General features: G+C 26.8%; 2 protein-coding genes across 5 annotated transcripts in view; one reads left to right on the top strand and one right to left on the bottom strand.

Annotated features, from left to right (window-relative positions):
• Positions 1-7,030, top strand: part of LOC112598560 (transient receptor potential cation channel subfamily A member 1) — a 36,532-nt gene extending 29,502 nt beyond the window's left edge. For 2 of the 3 annotated variants that reach the window (XM_025345076.1, XM_025345077.1), the window contains 11 exons: positions 1,693-1,984; positions 2,069-2,405; positions 2,483-2,627; positions 2,688-2,780; positions 2,842-3,063; positions 3,146-3,408; positions 3,609-3,735; positions 3,872-4,159; positions 5,907-6,066; positions 6,329-6,456; positions 6,519-7,030. In XM_025345076.1, the coding sequence (XP_025200861.1) occupies positions 1,693-1,984; positions 2,069-2,405; positions 2,483-2,627; positions 2,688-2,780; positions 2,842-3,063; positions 3,146-3,408; positions 3,609-3,735; positions 3,872-4,159; positions 5,907-6,066; positions 6,329-6,456; positions 6,519-6,674 (2,211 nt within the window). In that variant the 3' untranslated portion in view covers positions 6,675-7,030. Of the gene's footprint in view, positions 1-1,692; positions 1,985-2,068; positions 2,406-2,482; positions 2,628-2,687; positions 2,781-2,841; positions 3,064-3,130; positions 3,409-3,608; positions 3,736-3,871; positions 4,160-5,906; positions 6,067-6,328; positions 6,457-6,518 lie in introns of all 3 variants that reach the window. The other variant, XM_025345078.1, reaches the window with a different exon arrangement.
• Positions 7,031-14,223: 7,193 nt separating this feature from the next.
• The window catches only part of LOC112598406, a 44,219-nt gene continuing 40,819 nt past the window's right edge, over positions 14,224-17,623 (bottom strand). For both annotated transcript variants that reach the window (XM_025344842.1, XM_025344843.1), the window contains exons 5-6: positions 15,205-15,452; positions 14,224-14,521 (exon numbers count right to left, since the gene is read on the bottom strand). In XM_025344842.1, coding sequence (XP_025200627.1) covers positions 14,433-14,521; positions 15,205-15,452 — 337 coding nt within the window. In that variant the 3' untranslated portion in view covers positions 14,224-14,432. The remainder of the gene's footprint in view (positions 14,522-15,204; positions 15,453-17,623) is intronic.

The following is a 17,623-nucleotide window of genomic DNA, read 5'->3' as shown; positions in this document are numbered from 1 at the left end:
ATATAAGTTTACCTCGTAAGTCACACTGTAATGCATGTAATAAAAAAATAATTAAGTTGAAAATTAAAGCATTTTCCCGCTATAAATCGAGTAAATTTACACAAAAAAAAAAAGAATATAAAAAATACATATAGTTTTAAATCAATACATTCATTGTTCCGCTTGGAATCTTAAATAGTTACAAATTTACAATTAATTTTTTTTTATTCTTTCATTTTTAAAATTAAACGAAATAGTGAAAAAATAAAAAACTTTCAGAACTTGATTTATTATATAATATATTATGTATACTTGAAATTTTATAAAATTGTATTGTGTTCAAAATTTTAAACAATTAAGTAAAATCAATCCTAAATACTCTATGTGAATAAATTTAATATTTTAATAATTAGCTACTTTTGATTGTAAAATAATAAATTCATTTTGTAACTAAAAATATATATTGCGGAATTTAGAGGAATTTTATCATTACTATTATCTTTTAGTTTGAAAGAAATGTTAGTACTTTAAAGTAAATTTTAGTTTAAATTTTTTAGTTCAAAATTTTATTTCCGACAAAAACATTTTAAAGTTAATATTTTTTTCTTTGCCGTATAAAGTTATAAGATTTTAACGATAAACTTTTTTTTTCATGAACATCTCTTCCTTATGTGCTAAAATTTTTCATACAAACACAAAAGAATAATTATTTTAGATATTGAATAAAAGTAAGAGTAGTAATAATGTTATTTTAGATAGAATATGAGAACTTAAAATTATGGGTTTTTTTATTTTTTTATTTGTACACCATTTTCTTAACACAAACCTAACCTAGGGTAAATCAAGTATCTATGTCAAGTGTGCGGAAGTTCATATACAGGTCATGTGTACACAATATATCTCATGACTATAATAGGTCTTGTATATTATATGTAGGTGGATTGTATGGATATGTTTAGAAATTATATTTATGTTGGGGCCACATTGAAGAATGTAGGGAGAAATTTATGCACATGAGTGGTAAGAACAATACTATAGTGACTTAATTTTAATTACCTTTAGCGCCACTGCACACATTCAGTAATTTTAATCAGTGTATTATTAATTAATTAATATTTGTTTAAGAGTAGATGAGAACTATTAATTATCTAAATGAGATATCAGATAAGAAGTTTAGATCTTTTGTTGGGATTGAGTTTTCCATGATATTATGTGTTTGATGTATAATAAGTATAATCTTATTATAAATACACAATGTTTAATAATTACTACGTTATTATTACTTTTTAATAATTTATTGGGTCATAAACATAAAAAATATAACATCTATAATATTATATAAAACTTAAGTTATTAGGTAGGTACTAAATATTTGATTAGAGTTTTGATTTTATATTAAATAATTCATAATTAGTATAGTTAATAATAAAATGATTATAGAACAGAGTATAAATGTATAATAATTTCATTTGATACTATTTTTAAATAATTAATGTAATGCATAAAATTATAAAAATCGTACTTTTTTAATTAAAAAATATTTGTATTATTTCGATTTATTATCATAAATTTATAAAATATCACATTTTATTTAAAATTATGTCATTTATGTTATGTTATATTAATGTTAGATTGTTTTTTAAAATAATTTTTCTTAATTTTAAATATACTTTATTTATTTAATTAAATATAGTAATTTGATTTAATTTATAGGCAAATAACCAAGGAGCTTTAGAAATGTTATTAAACGAAAAAGATAATACTGGATGTTCACCTTTGCATTACGCAAGTAGAGGTGGACATATACGAAGTTTGGAAAGCTTAATTCGACTAGGAGCATGTGTGAATATAAAAAATTATAACGGCGAGAGCCCTTTACATTTTGGTGCAAGATATGGAAGATATAATATAGTCAAAAGATTATTGAATTCAGAAAAAGGAGCTTTTATTATAAATGAATCGGATGGCGAAGGACTTACACCTTTACACATAGCGTCTCAGCAAGGTAATTTTTAATTTAAATCTTTTTATATTTATTATTGATATGCAGTTTTAAATATTGTACAATATTTAATACACCTGTTCACAGGACATACCAAAGTAGTGCAATTATTCTTGAACAGAGGAGCCTTACTGCATCGCGATCACAAAGGTCGTAATCCTTTACATTTGGCTGCTATGAGCGGCCATACACAAACCATAGAACTATTACATTCCGTACACTCACATCTACTAGATCAATGTGATAAAGATAAAAATACGGCTTTGCATTTAGCAACCATGGAGAATAAACCAAATGCTATAACATTGTTACTGTATATGAACTGTAAATTATTATTCAACTCATTAGATTTGAGTGCAATTGATTATGCAATTTACTATAAGTTTCCCGAAGCTGCACTTGCGATGGTTACTCATGATTCAAGGTATATTATTAATTAATATTATAAATAATATATCAATCATTTGTATTGGTCAAGTTAAAATTGTGTTACTGTTTAAGAGCCGAAGAAATAATGACATTGAAATCAGATAGGCACCCTTGTGTTACATTGGCGTTGATTGCGTCTATGCCACGTGTTTTTGAAGCTGTACAAGACAAATGCATTACAAAAGCTAATTGTAAAAAAGATTCCAAACAGTTTTATGTGAGTAATATTAATAAGAAAATGTTGCCAATTTAAAAAAAAATATGGATCTTATTTCAGATAAAGTATTCATTCTCATGTCTTCAATGTCCAATGGTTCAAAAAAATGGGGCGGCTGGTACATTAAAACCCACTCCATTGCCTGCCTTGAATGTATGTTATGATGTTATAATGATAAGTTATTGTTATTTTCATATTTTTATTTTAAAAATAGGCAATGGTCAACCATGGTAGAGTTGAACTTTTAGCACATCCATTAAGTCAAAAGTATTTACAAATGAAATGGAATACATATGGAAAATATTTTCATCTCGCACATTTATTGTTCTACACGATATTTTTAATATTTGTAACTTTATTTTCCTCTCAATTAATGGTTTACAATCAAGATACATATAACGCTACGAGTAATGCTCTATTAACTGTCGATACTTCGGTAAAATATAAAATATTTTTAATATTATTTGTTTATTAAACATTTTTTTTCTTATACATATCAGTAGTATTGTATTTTTCAGACAAATATAGCCACATTGAAGACAGTAGCAGTTATGATTGTCATTTATGTGTTCATGAATAGCGCTCGTGAAGGGATTCAATTTTATCAGCAGGGATGGCCATACCTATTGGATCCCACCAATGTTGTGGCAATATTGTTATATTTTTCAGCTATAGCCATGATTGCTCCGATATTAACGAATTGTTTGCTTGAGTATCAAATATCTTTTGCTAGCATAACTGTATTCCTTAGTTGGTTTACGTTACTTCTTAATTTACAGAGGTAAATCAAAACAGAGCAAAGTGCATTATAACTAATTAATAATATACCTAATCATCATTTTATAAGTAAAATTAATGGAAAATTACCACTAGTTGATTGAATGAATTAGACAAATGTTAATAATATATTTATTTCTTTCATATCATTTTAAATACATAATTTGATGATAAATAATGTACGTATTCGTTTGTTTTTCTTAGATTCGATCAGGTAGGAATATACGTTGTTATGTTTCTTGAAATCTTACAAACCTTGATCAAAGTACTGCTCTTATTTTCTATATTAATTGCTGCTTTTGGTTTAGCGTTTTACATATTATTATCGAGGGTAAGTTTAAAATTTTAAAATTTTAATATGTTTCACCATATTTTTGCATGTAAATCAGGTGAATAGTATTTTTTATTTTTATTTTTATTTTTAAAAGAAAATTTTCTTATAGACATATTTTTTGAATATTTGTTAGGGCAATCATTTGTCATTCAGTACGATACCAATGTCATTATTAAGGACTTTTGCAATGATGTTGGGTGAAATAGATTTACTGGGAACTTACATACAACCTTTGTATGCTGAAGACAAAGAAGAAAATGGTCAAGCTAGAACTATACCATATCCAGTTCCCGTATTTTTGATGCTTGGCGTATTTATGGTTCTTATGCCTATTCTTCTAATGAATCTACTTATTGGTTTGGCTGTTGGTGATATAGAATCTGTTAGAAGAAATGCACAGCTTAAAAGACTAGCGATGCAGGTAAAAAATATATAATACTAATTTAGGTATACATATTACTTACATTTCACAAGAAATTGAATTTAGATTATACCTAACGAATTATTTAACGCATGACACTCATTATTTTAAAAACCATTAACTTTAAGAAAATATTTTTAAGTATGATTTTAAGTCATTAAGAACAACATTTTTTTAATTCATAATTTTTATTTTTTAATAATAACATGCTTTTTTAATTCCTTATTCTAAAGTAGAATAAATTGAATTATGGACAAATAATTTGGTCCACTTATCTGCTCATCTAAGCTTTAAGTATTTTTAACTAATAAATGACTTGTATGAAATTTGAATTTTATAAATAAAAATATTCTTAATATTATTCTGCTTCTAATATGAAATTAAAAATGTATGTTACCATATTTAAACTATAGTAAGAAATCTAAAAAATGATAATGATAAAAAATATTATGTTTTATATTAATTTAAAATTAAGTAAAAGAAATATTTTTAAAAACGTTAGCGTTTTCTGAAATAAAGAGTGTTTTAAGTTAAATAGGTTATACCGTAAATGATAAATATTAAATTTAATCAATTCAACTGAATTTTTTTTCATATCGTTTTGTATCTATGGACCATGATACTTGACATCACTCCGGTGTACTCATGCACACGACTTTTGACGCTAATTTCATTATTTTTTGTATATACGTTGAATTAATCTTTAAACATTATTTTATATTAAATAAGTAAGTAATTTTCTAAAAAAAATATTTTCCTGCGATAATCATGATAACATTCTTAACCAACATTTGTTGTCAATTCATTAAGCAAGTATATAAACTATAATATTGTAATATTTATAAACCACACATACAAACTTATATACTTATACCACTTTAAGTAACTATTTGAATCTTGAAAATAAAATCGTTTTTACGTCCCCATGTAAACGTTGTAACTAAAAACTGACAGTACTAAAAATTCCTTAAACGGTAGTTGTGGCCTTGCGGGCTGCATCGTCTGCATCACGCAGTGACATGCGACGTTCTTACACTACCGAGCTATTTGTACTTAATGCCTTAGTACAGCAAATGATTTATTAACTAAACCGGGTGGACCGACAATAGTTGACCAAAAATATGATATTGTTATTTATTTTGTAATTGTAACGATTCACGGATGGTTGAAAAAAACAATATTGTAATGCTAAGTAGATACTAATACTTATATTTTGAAAACCACACGCATTGAAAAATATGATTTCGATAAAAATAGTGTTCGTTGATAATTCACATCATAATTTATAACCATTATTGTATGTACTGACAAGTGACAACATATAAGTAATAAATTATTCAACAAAACATTACCGAATAAAAGATTCAATTAAAGGATTTATCAATTGTTTCTCTTGGAACACTATTACTATTATGGTTTTGTTAAAATACAATTACTATTTATGGAGTTGATGTAGAAATATGTGTTTTAAATTTTGAAGGTTTAAACACTTTTCTAAATAAGATCCTATAGCTTAGCGTTTAATATATATATATCGTATAATAGTTTTGTACACGAGCATCGAACTATGGATATTTACTCCTTCTTCGTGTCATAAATGTATGTTATTTACATTTTTTATTCATATATAATATATATATATATATATAATTATTACTTATTTATAATAACTTAACAAAGCCACAGAATATCATTGAAAAAGTCAATAAACTTTTGTTAAATTGACAATTTGACTGTTTTGTTCAAGGTTGTACTGCATACAGAGCTGGAACGCAAGTTACCACACGTGCTGATGGAGAAGATCGATAAAGCGGAACAGATCGAATATCCAAACGAGAGAAAAACTAAAATGGGATTTTTGGATTTTATCTTGCGTAAATGGTTTTGTAACCCGTTTTCTGATGACGGTAAGTCTAACAATCGCAATTTTAGTTGCTACAATAAGGTTTATAGTAAGTCGCTCGCGACTGTAAGTTTATTCGTGTATCCGATTTGTACTGCTGCGTTTTTGCACTGGTGAATAAACGTTGAATTTAAAATGTGCGCAATAACTTATTTATGTATTTTATCAAAATTATTACAGTATAGTGTAAGCGTAGTTTGACTTGTGTAATAATATATAAATAAAACTTGTTATTCTATGTTTAATGTTTTTATCGTTATTAACAGCAATCGAAATGGTGTTAGAAAATAATGAAAATCATTTGGCTGATGAAATTGGAAAAGTAAAAGATCGATTGAAAACGATCACCAGCTCGCTTGAAAACCAACAAACATTTCTTCGTCTAATTATACAAGTACGCAATGGTGATTATGTTTACAAAATTATATTTTTTAACGCAATAATATTATTTTTCAGAAAATGGAAATTAAAACCGAAGAGGATGAAGTGGATGAAGGCGTGTCAGCTAAAGAAATGGCGTTCACAAATAATATAAACGGGAAATGGTCTTCACCAAGAGTTAGGACTAAACTTAAGACATCTTTTAGTTTTTCTAAATGTCACACTAAATAGTGAAATTTAATATTTAGTAATCAATAGATTAAATATACCTACAGTGTGTTTTACCGTGTTTATCTTGATGATATATTGCTACACACCCACTTTATTTTGTACAATATATTATACTTCTCTATCAGTATCTTGCTGCGTATAAACGGTTTGATTATATTTTGGGACATGTTTGATGTACGGGCTGTAGTGTAACATAAGCAACATGGATCCACTAAAACACGAAGCAATTCGTTAAACTAGAAGTGTGATCATTAGTTGTATGACAATCATCTTGCATACATAAATATACGAATAATAGATATAGTAATAATTTAACTTTTAAAGTATTTAACAATAATGAGCTTTATGAATTGAGACCGTTTATGGATGTTCAAAAAAATTAAAATTTAGCTTTTTAAATTTTTTTTTTTTTTATAAATTAATGTAATAAAATATGTAACTATATAAACTTTATATATTACAGTTATAACTTTTGAAATTTAATGACAGAGATCAACACGGTGATACACTCTATTTGTATATTATTATTATTTATTACATTTGTTTAAATATTGGTATTCTATAGTTGATTATGGAGTTATAACTCAAAACCTATATATTTTTAATATAATGTTGTATTTATCACATAGATATACGATATATAGGCATATAGCACAGGCGATTACAGTATTTGTTTAGGGACGCATACTTCATGTTATTTCTGACTGCATACAATTGATACCAACTTTTATTTATGACCTATATCTAAGTTTAGGTCTATTTTTGATTTTGTTTTCTTGATTTTTGCAACATGATTTATTTGTGAAACAATGTTTTTTTGCTTAATTTTAAATTTTGCTACATTTCTGGTTTATGTGAGCGCTCTTGTAGCCAAATGTGAATTAAAATTTTGAAGGGTAATATCTTTAACTGGTTGGTTTATTAAAATTTTTATTTAAAGAATACATAGTCTTTTTTAAATAAATATTTGTATTAAATAATAAAATATTATAGAACAGTTTTATTTTTACTTAAAATACAGATTAATATTTACGATAAATTAATTACTTATAATCCATACCTACTAAATATAATTTATATTTTTAACAGTTAATTTTATAAATGGACTTAATTTTATGTTTATAAACGAATACCGATATAATTTAAAAACGTATCATTTAGGGTTATTATTAACAATATGTTTCATTATTAAGGTACAGGATGATTATTTAATTAATTTTTCATAGTACGAGTACCTACAAATTTTGTTCGTCATTTATCAGTCAATATGTAAATTTGATTGTTTGTTTAAAAAATTAAAGACTAAAATTTGCTTAAAAAGTGTTGAGTTTTTAAGTTATTAATTTAACATTAAAAATAAAATTGCTTCTTCGATATTTGAGAAAACAGGATGAACAAAGCTCGAACTATTACAAAATATAAAGTATTGTGTATAACAGTTAATAAAAAAACCTAATAATTTAAATGTTTATAAATAACAATCGTCCTATATTATTTATTGACTGATATTTAATATAATCATCCTGTGAATGTATACAATAGTTAACTAAAAATTATATTTTAATATTATGTAGTATTAAGCGTTTAAACTTTATTGACAATTAAATCAATATAGATGAAAGCTTGATATGAAATCGAATTCTTGTATGTGATAATTTATTATTGAATAGTTTTAAACATTTTAGTAGTTAATCTTGTGGTGGCTATCCTAATAGATATTATGTGACGTTGTGTTGTTGACACATTTGGTTTCCTTCTATTTTGTATGCTATATCTATATAATTAAATGAATGTTTGACCATTTTTGGTTGAAAAACAAAAATATTTTTTATGTAAAAATAATAATGTTAAATTTATAAGCCCTTCATCAGCCCAAATTTCGTATATGTCACTAATGCAGTCATCGCGATAATATAATGGGATACCTGCCATCAGAAATATTATTATATTATGATTAATAAAAATTTATAGAGATACACTTTTCGATTAAAATATCTATTAACTAATGACAGTATATTGTTTTGTATTAATATATCCCTACATAAACACACCCAATATTATATGTATATGTGTATATGCACTATGCAGCTGGACCTTGATTCATTATTCTATCAAGGTTTTATTTGGGCGGGTATTATAAATACATATTTAAGTGAAAACACTACATTGAATTTGGTATAAACTAAAAAAAAAGGAAAAATTTGTTAAAATAAAATAATTTTTGTCAGTCACACGGAAACTTAAATAATTATGTGTATCTAATTAAGATATAGTAAATATCGCTGAGTGAAATTTAACGTAATTTATGAATAAAATAATGAATTAAATATAATTTATACTACGAGCTTGTTATACAAATTTTAATTTTCTTATAAATTTTCATAAATTTAACCTGATTTCTAGAAAGTTTTCTTCTTAAATCTTAGCAATATCATAAGTATTATACATTTTTTTACATTTTAATATCGTATTAATTATTAATTATTATTATGTGTAGCAATATACGTATAATATAAATATTTTAATAATACAAAATTACTCATTCGAATTTTGAATTGGGTAAATTAAAATTGTCAAAATAATTATTCACTAAATAATTTACAGTAAAAAAATGATTAGGACTCTATTTTAAAAACAGAAGCTTGTATCATCTTAGAACACTAAAAATGCAGTAAAGATAACCTCAAAAATTTCCAAATATGGCCTTTAAGTATCAATAAAAGTGTAAAATTTTAAATCTGAATAAATTCATTGTCAAAAAATGGTAGTGAGCCAGTACATTGTACTATTACCGTTAGCGTCGTACCAATAAAATGTGATCTGTCTGGAAATTAAAAAGTCATTCTTATACTATACGTAGTGGTCGGCAACCGGTGGCCTGCGCGTCTATTTTATATTAACGGCCTGACGAAATTTAATTTTATATTATATAACTATATATATAATAAAATTTCAAAAATATTCAATATAAATAATTTAACTGCACATATTTTTATTTAATCAGTCATGATAAAATATAACATTATGTGGTAGTATAGTGTATGAAATTTTTCGTTTATATTGAAGTATACAAATTAACTTAACATAAAATTACAAGGTAAAAATCAATTTATTCTTGATATGTGATCTCATATAAAAATTGTTTGAAACTAAGTTAAAACTTTTACGGTCTCATATTGAAATAAATGAACTTATACATTTTCCAGCATGTATAAGTCTATTTGAATCGTCGAAATTCTCATTTTCGACAGTTAAGTTTGTTGAAAGTATTTTAACACTTCGATATAAATTTAATAAACGTTTTCAAGATTTTAAACAATGTTTACAATATTTAATATTACTTTTAAATGCATTGAATATAGATATTAATGAAGTTCCTGTTGATCTTCAAATGGAAATGATAGGTTTACAATCACAAGATACTCTTAAAAATTCATTTAAATATTCACCTTCGCTATTTTTTGTTGAGCTCTCTTCAGAATTTGCAAAAATAAAAATAATAGCTACAAAATACTTAAGTATGTTTGGATCAACATACGTATGGAACAGGCCTTTTCTCACATGAAAAAAAGTTAAAAACCAAATTCAGTCATGATTAACTGATGACCACCTCTATCATTTAATAGAACTGGTACAAGTAATTTTGATGTAGTAATTGAAAAAATCGTGAGCAAAATCTAACAGCAAAAATCGCATTAAATATATTTTCATACAATTATAATTTCCACACTATTATAAAATATTATTTTATTTTATTCAATATTAAAATTGTATTCTTGAAAATTTCAAATTAAATAAATATAGCAGTATCTTTCTTCATAATAAATAAATAATAAAGGTATGAACTTTTTATTTTTGTGCGATCCATGAAACTTTTTACATTTGTGAATGTGGCCTGAGACTTCAGAAAGGTTGCCGACCACTATATTGCAAATAGAAAATCATAATGTTTTGTGTCGGTCAAGATATTTGGGTATTGTTCCGGAAGAGGTAAAGCTTTATAATACTTAATAATACAGTGATCGTGTGTATGTATATTAAATTCAGTCGCGTCGTAGTCTAGATTATATTTATAGAGCACTTGTGGAATTCGTGGAATGATTGTTGACGTCATGTAAATGATAATAATAAGCAATAACCCATTACACGTCTCAGTTATATTATGCGTATAAAAAAATACAATATTTACACATTTTATTATTGTAAAATATAAGTGGTTTAGTGTACCAGATGATGGTACTTTATAAGAAAATATGCAAACGTAGAGTAGAAATATTTTAATTTTTATAAACTATCAATAATTATTTAGTCGTTAATGTTAAGATTCGAAGCGGAGCAACGAATAAAATAATTTTACAATGATATGGTTTTTAAAAAAAAAATATATTATATGTTTGTTATCATATTTTGGAGCAGTAAAATTCAATTAAATTTACAATTTTAAGAATGATAGAAAAACGTTATGATTTAAAATTTTCATAAAATATTAGGATTTACTAGACACAATACAATTTTTTAAAACGGTTGGCTTATTTTAAACTATTTTAAGATTAATATATTATGGGTCCATCAATTTTAAGACTTGGTGGTAAGCTCGATATTTAAGTACTAGGTTCCAAATTTGTAAAAAGAAGGTAAGAAGTAGATACAAGAAGTCATATACTACTAGTTTTTATTATTCAGTGTTGAACAGGGAAAAATAAAACTGAGCCTACTATTATAAATATAATATTTACAAATTACAACATTTGTTTGAGATTTTCAAAAAAAAAATGATTTATATCCATATTTTTTTGGTAGGGGTGTTAAAAATTTTAAAAGAGTTTCTGTATATAATCGCTTACACGTTTTACTATCTTCTTGAATAGAATAGGTCAGGTAATTTAAATAAAGTTTCATTCAAATAGAATTTTATTAAAGTAAAGAGTGCCTATTTTATAAATTATAAACAGTTTATAAATGATAAGTGTCTCAAATTAATTTTAATTTTAATTTCTAATGTCGTTTTTTCACTTGTTTTAATAGGTACTCACACTTGATCTGTGATAATTAAGTTTGAAAAGCAATATTCCTAATTGATTATTTCATACTTCGATAGAGTCTTAAAGATCCATATAGAACTAAAAAAGCTAAATTTGAATTTTAACATTTGTGTAAGTATCAAGTATATTTTATTAATCATTATATTGGTGTAGATAATTGTGTAGTTTATAACAGTATTCAAACTATACGTGTAATATAATTTAATAGCCATGGATTATTTCAAATTTTCTTTTCTTTACATCATGTTAACAATAATTAATATACCTTAACTACGTCGGCACCTACAGCATAGGTTCTATATGAATAATTTGATACTAAACTTGATACTTAAATTTATGTATATTACCTATACTTTTACTAATATTATTTTATTCTGTGCTAATATTATGTGTTTGACATGGATTATTTTTCGTATTTCCTTTGAAATGCATATTATAATAGAATATTCACCTATATGTTCTTATCATAAAAAATTATCGTCGTTAATTTCACGTAAAGCCGAGAACATTCGTAATTTAAATGAAATCAGCCAACGTATACCAAAATCAAGTCACGCATTTATGGGCGATACACGATTTTTGTTTCCGCGTAAGTATAAGTCTGGTAAGCGTATATCACGTTCGACACGTTCTTAACTTCTAACCCGCCACGCATTATCTTTGTAGAATTGCAGAAAAAAATTTTCAATGTGTCCTGCGCAGTTCTCACACGCGATTATTATTCAACAGTGTTCACAAATTTTACTATTTTAACGATATTTTGATATTTCAAAGTTATACGATGTTTTTTTTCACCTACATTTAGTATCACTACGGAGTAAGAATGGTAAAAATAGTCGATTATTTTCGTCCTAAAATCACTTTATTTAGTCGTTGTTAAGTATTACCTATGCTACACTCGCCAGACGACGCAGAAATAACATACTTGGCCGAGTAAATGAGAAATATTGTTTTGACACGTGTCAGGGATGCGCACTGGGTCAATTTTTTTATTTTTCCGTCCAAAAATTCATGTCCCGAAATAAACATTACGACTATTCCAACTATAGGAAATGACTAATGCGTTTCACCTGAATACTCCATTTATTCAACTACTCCGACTAGTCAGCTGTTGGGAAATAATATTAATTACAACATTGTCGCAGTACGGTCGCTGGTGTTAAATCGAAGATTTACAGTAATAAAATAAAACATGTATTTATTTAATATTTAATATTGATTATTGTTATATTCATCGATGCGACTGTTGTTTTTCCCCAACCCATCTTATGAAATCGAGTCAGATAAAAATAAATTATTTATAAAAACACATGTTTAATTGGAGGTTTTGAATAAAGCCAACTTATACACTACACTCTTAGAATTTCTGCAAGTTAAAATATCTACATAAATCAAATATCTACATGTTATTTTTGGATCGACAAGGTTATACAATTACATTTTTTCTTTTGTTTATGTGTAATTAAAATAAAACCGCATTGGTTTTGGTCTTTTAACATGGAAGTTCATACAAGTAGGAACATCGGCTCTAAAAGTAACAAATAACAAGTACAATAGAATAGATACTCAAGTACAAATATATTTATTATTATGACATTGTTCAGAAACGATACATTGTTGTTAAGAATTATACACTGGAAATGTTGGAAATTTTTTTTAAAATTATTATATAATATGTTCATTGGTAGTAATCATGATTTTTTTCTTACAATAAATTACATAATATAGTTAGGTAATTACATATCATGAAGTTTTTTGAGAAAATTTTATCTGTTCCAACGAATATTCCATAACTTCAAAGTTCAATTTACATATTTTTAGGATAAATGTACAATTAGAAAATATTTTATGGTGAAAGTGATTTAAAAGAATGTTAACATTTCAAAGGTCAAAATTTCGTTTAGTTTCCCAACATTCCCATACTTAATAAAAAATATTTAAGTGAACACACTAAGTTTGTAACATCATAACGTTCTTTCTTTACCCAATAAATCGAAATGAAAATTACAAAATATATTTTTATGGTATACAATAAATATTATATAATTCGCTGAATCCCTAGAACAATATCTGCCAATAGTAATAAATAAAAAATAAATAACAAAACAAAAAAAAAAATAAAAATATATATATATAATCACAGAAAGAGTAGGGGTTTAGCTACTGAAAAAATATATTTGTCTATTGTGAATTCGTAAAATGAAATTTTTGAGCGTGCGTTTGCGCCTATATTGTATGACTGCGTGAAAATTTACATTTTTTCGCTTTCCCCCGTCTTCATTACGAACCACAGTTGTCCAAATAACATGCACGAGTATAATATAATATAATATGTCACAAGCAATATTGCTATACTATTACATTTTTTTTTTTTTTTTTTTTTTTATCAATAAATATCATAATATATATAAAAAGGAACTATGTGACATTTATTTATACCGTATAATACCAGGTATTTATATAGAAAAGTCATCATTTTATAATACAAATTGTAAAGTTTTATATATACTTATAAATACAAACATAGGTACAAACATATATATATATATAATAATAATATAGCTCTGAAAAATAATTTTGAATCGCGAGGACGTGGTGATCATCTCACGAACGACATAGCTGAAGGTACAACAGCGCGTTCTTGCTTTTTGGTTTATGATTTTTGGATTATTATATTTTACATAGAAATAAAAACGTGTATGCATCCGGTTGCGTGTTATTGTATCACACAACACCTGCATTTTGGTTTTTTCTTCAACACTACGTGTTCCACTTGGGAAGGCTCGTTTCCATTTATCACAGTTCCTATATACGAAACAAAAATACATAATTATTTAATCAATTAGAACAAAATGCTCAGAAAATATTTATACAACTTTATTTGCTTAAATTAAGATTATCTATCGAAAAAATAAATTTTTTTATGTTTATATAAATATAATTTTATTCCATTGTAATTTCAAGTGATATCAACGTTTCGTGTATAGTCTTATAAAATAAAAGTCATGAACACGATTTAAAAATTAATTTGCGTTATTATCGAAGAATCGTAGTTAAATAGGTACTTATAGGATAATTTACTTATATACGTAGGTACTAATGGTATTGACTAAACATATCGTTAAGAATATTTTAACAATCTACGTAAATAAATCCGTTAATACTTAATAATCTTTAGATTTTCATTGACAGGTTTATCTCTCAGTGTATCTATATCCCTTTAGAGTTAGTCAACGAGCCGATAAATTTACAAACAAATAACTATCGGTATGAACTGTCGAATAATCCAGAAATTAATAATTAAGAACAGTAGTGTCGATTGCATTGTAAAGGAAACATTTATACACGAATTTATACATATTAGTATGTAGTCAGATTTTATAACGAATAAATATATTGTTATTATTTATCAGTCTGACAGAATCATCTGTAGTCGTTCTAGATCCGTTAGTCTAGAAAAGATCGTTGCGGGTTTCGTGTGTAATTACCTCTTTGGACTTCCACATTGGGTGGTACCGCGTTCTTTTCATTGCACGTTCCGTTCGCCTTTGTTGGCGTGGACGTCACCGGCTGTTGGTCATGTTTGACGTCCGTGCTATGGTCAGGCAATAGCGGCGACGTAGCACTCGTGGGCGTCGGCGTGATCGGTTTGCCTTCTTTAATCAGTTCGACTATCTGGTCAGCTTCTTTGGACAAGTCACCGTCCGGTCTGAAAGGATTATCCCAACCGTCCGAACTGTAACATAAATAAAAAATAGGATTAAAATACGTGCGTATAGTGAAACAACAATGTAGAATGAAAACGATGAGAATATTTTTGATACAACGTTGGTCGCGTTGGATAAATAGTATATTATAAAAGAGAGAACGCGTAGAGTCGATCGCAGGAATTCCATCAGCGACACTCACTAGCCGGTGCATTAAAAAGGTGCATGGCAGGAAGAGGGAACCAGGTTCACGGACCATTGCCGGCTCACCGAACCGTGATGGTTGTCCATGAAAAATCTCATATATGATAGGTAACAATGATGATCATCGACACTATAATACACGAATACGGCGGTTTAGTAATTACTATCAAAACATTCGTTTCTAAAATGCAATTTACCATTACAAACAAGCGACTTGGGTTTTGTTGTCGAACGTCGAACAAATAACACGATTCATGGCATAATATGCAATATTATGTATTAATGCATAATAGACATGAGATGATATTAAAAAGATATTGTTATACAATAGCATCACTATCAATCAGAAGAACCCGTTGTATCGTATGTTTGAAAGTAAAATAACATTTCCATGCGAAAGAACGCAAAAACAACAAAAGAAACATTAAATAAAATAATTTCATTGAACAAAAATTATTATCTTATCTCGATTTACTCTATTTTTAAGTACTTTAAATCTTCTATTGTGCATAACTTCAACAAGAACACTTAAACGTTTTGAACTATAGATGGTTCACATAACAATATTTTACCGTTAAAAAATAAACGTAGATAATGCATTGGTATATAGGTAACTTTTTAATTTAATCTAGCATAGATCTATTTGGATGAAGTAAATTTTTTAAAAATCAGTTGAAGTTAATATAGATTAAAATATTTAAAAATTCGTGACATTTGTGTTTCATCAATAAACAGGCATTAAATTTATATTTGAAATTAAAAATAAAACTAATGATAACAATAGGATAAAAACAATATAATTTAATCGTGAAACAGAATTTTATATAAATTAAATGAGCTGTTATGAAATTTTCTCAATGATTTGAAACGTAGCAAAATGTCATGCTATTGTTAAGTCACAAAATATTAGTACAACCAAAGTTTGCCAGCCGTAATTTATCCATCAGCCTATACTCATAAAACTTTGGGATAATTTCGTCGGCTTGAAGGTTGACCTTTAAAAAGGTGTGGTCGTCGTTTGGCATTCAAAATAATGTACAGCGATTTCGGACAGCAAAAGGTCTCGCCCACGTTTAATTGTCATCAATCATCATGAAAAACACTTAAAATAAGAAAAAATTTATGCGCCACTTTTATGCTGATACGAAAGATATTGATGCATGCGGCGGACTGACATCGCATCTAGTTCTACTATATGAGTGGACAACAAAATATTGATTACAAAAATCAGTTATATGATAACAATTATAGGTACAGGCTCTACAGGATAAGGGTTTTTAAAATTTTAAAAACTCAAATGAACACAAACGATTGGATGTTTTCCAAAACTTCGAATAAATCGATTAACAAAAGAATTTATATAAAGAATTTAAAGTCTGAATTGTTACTCATATTAGTTTTAGTCGCACGTATAGTGAAATGTTGGTTTTATTTCGTTCGCACGATAACCCTGAATCTATATTTAATTCACCAAGACACCCCAAGTATTGAGCACGATAACACACGTCAAGTAGTAACATATTGCATATTATACTGTATGGTCATACACAAATGAACACCACATTTGTAAATAATAACACATCATAATATTATTGAATACAATAGGTACAGTAATACTAATACTAATACTAATACTAATACTATTACTAATAATAATAGTAAGAGTCTCAGTTTGTGAAAACACGAATACAAGTAATTGCAGCGCAGATCTCTGTTGAATGTTTTGACAGCCGATGTCTGTTACACTCTGTATACCATAGTGGTATACAGTGGTTACGCGGTTTAATTTGACATGACTTCGAGGGGGGCAGGAGGGGTATACACGAAATCAGAGTTCATGTCGCGTGAAACGTCGGTGTAAGTGTCGACTCTGTGTTTAGACTGTCACTATTCAAATTATATTTCGTATTTTTTTTTTTTTTTATATCGATATCGGCGAGCGTTGAAGATATCGTAACGTCGTTCAGGATCTCTTCGATCTCGCGGCGTTCTCCAA

The sequence above is a fragment of the Melanaphis sacchari genome, unplaced genomic scaffold (assembly GCF_002803265.2).
Source record: "Melanaphis sacchari strain LSU unplaced genomic scaffold, SCAv2.0 Contig48_pilon_pilon, whole genome shotgun sequence".
NCBI lineage: Eukaryota > Metazoa > Arthropoda > Insecta > Hemiptera > Aphididae > Melanaphis > Melanaphis sacchari.
This window is presented reverse-complemented; position numbering and strand designations above follow the sequence as displayed.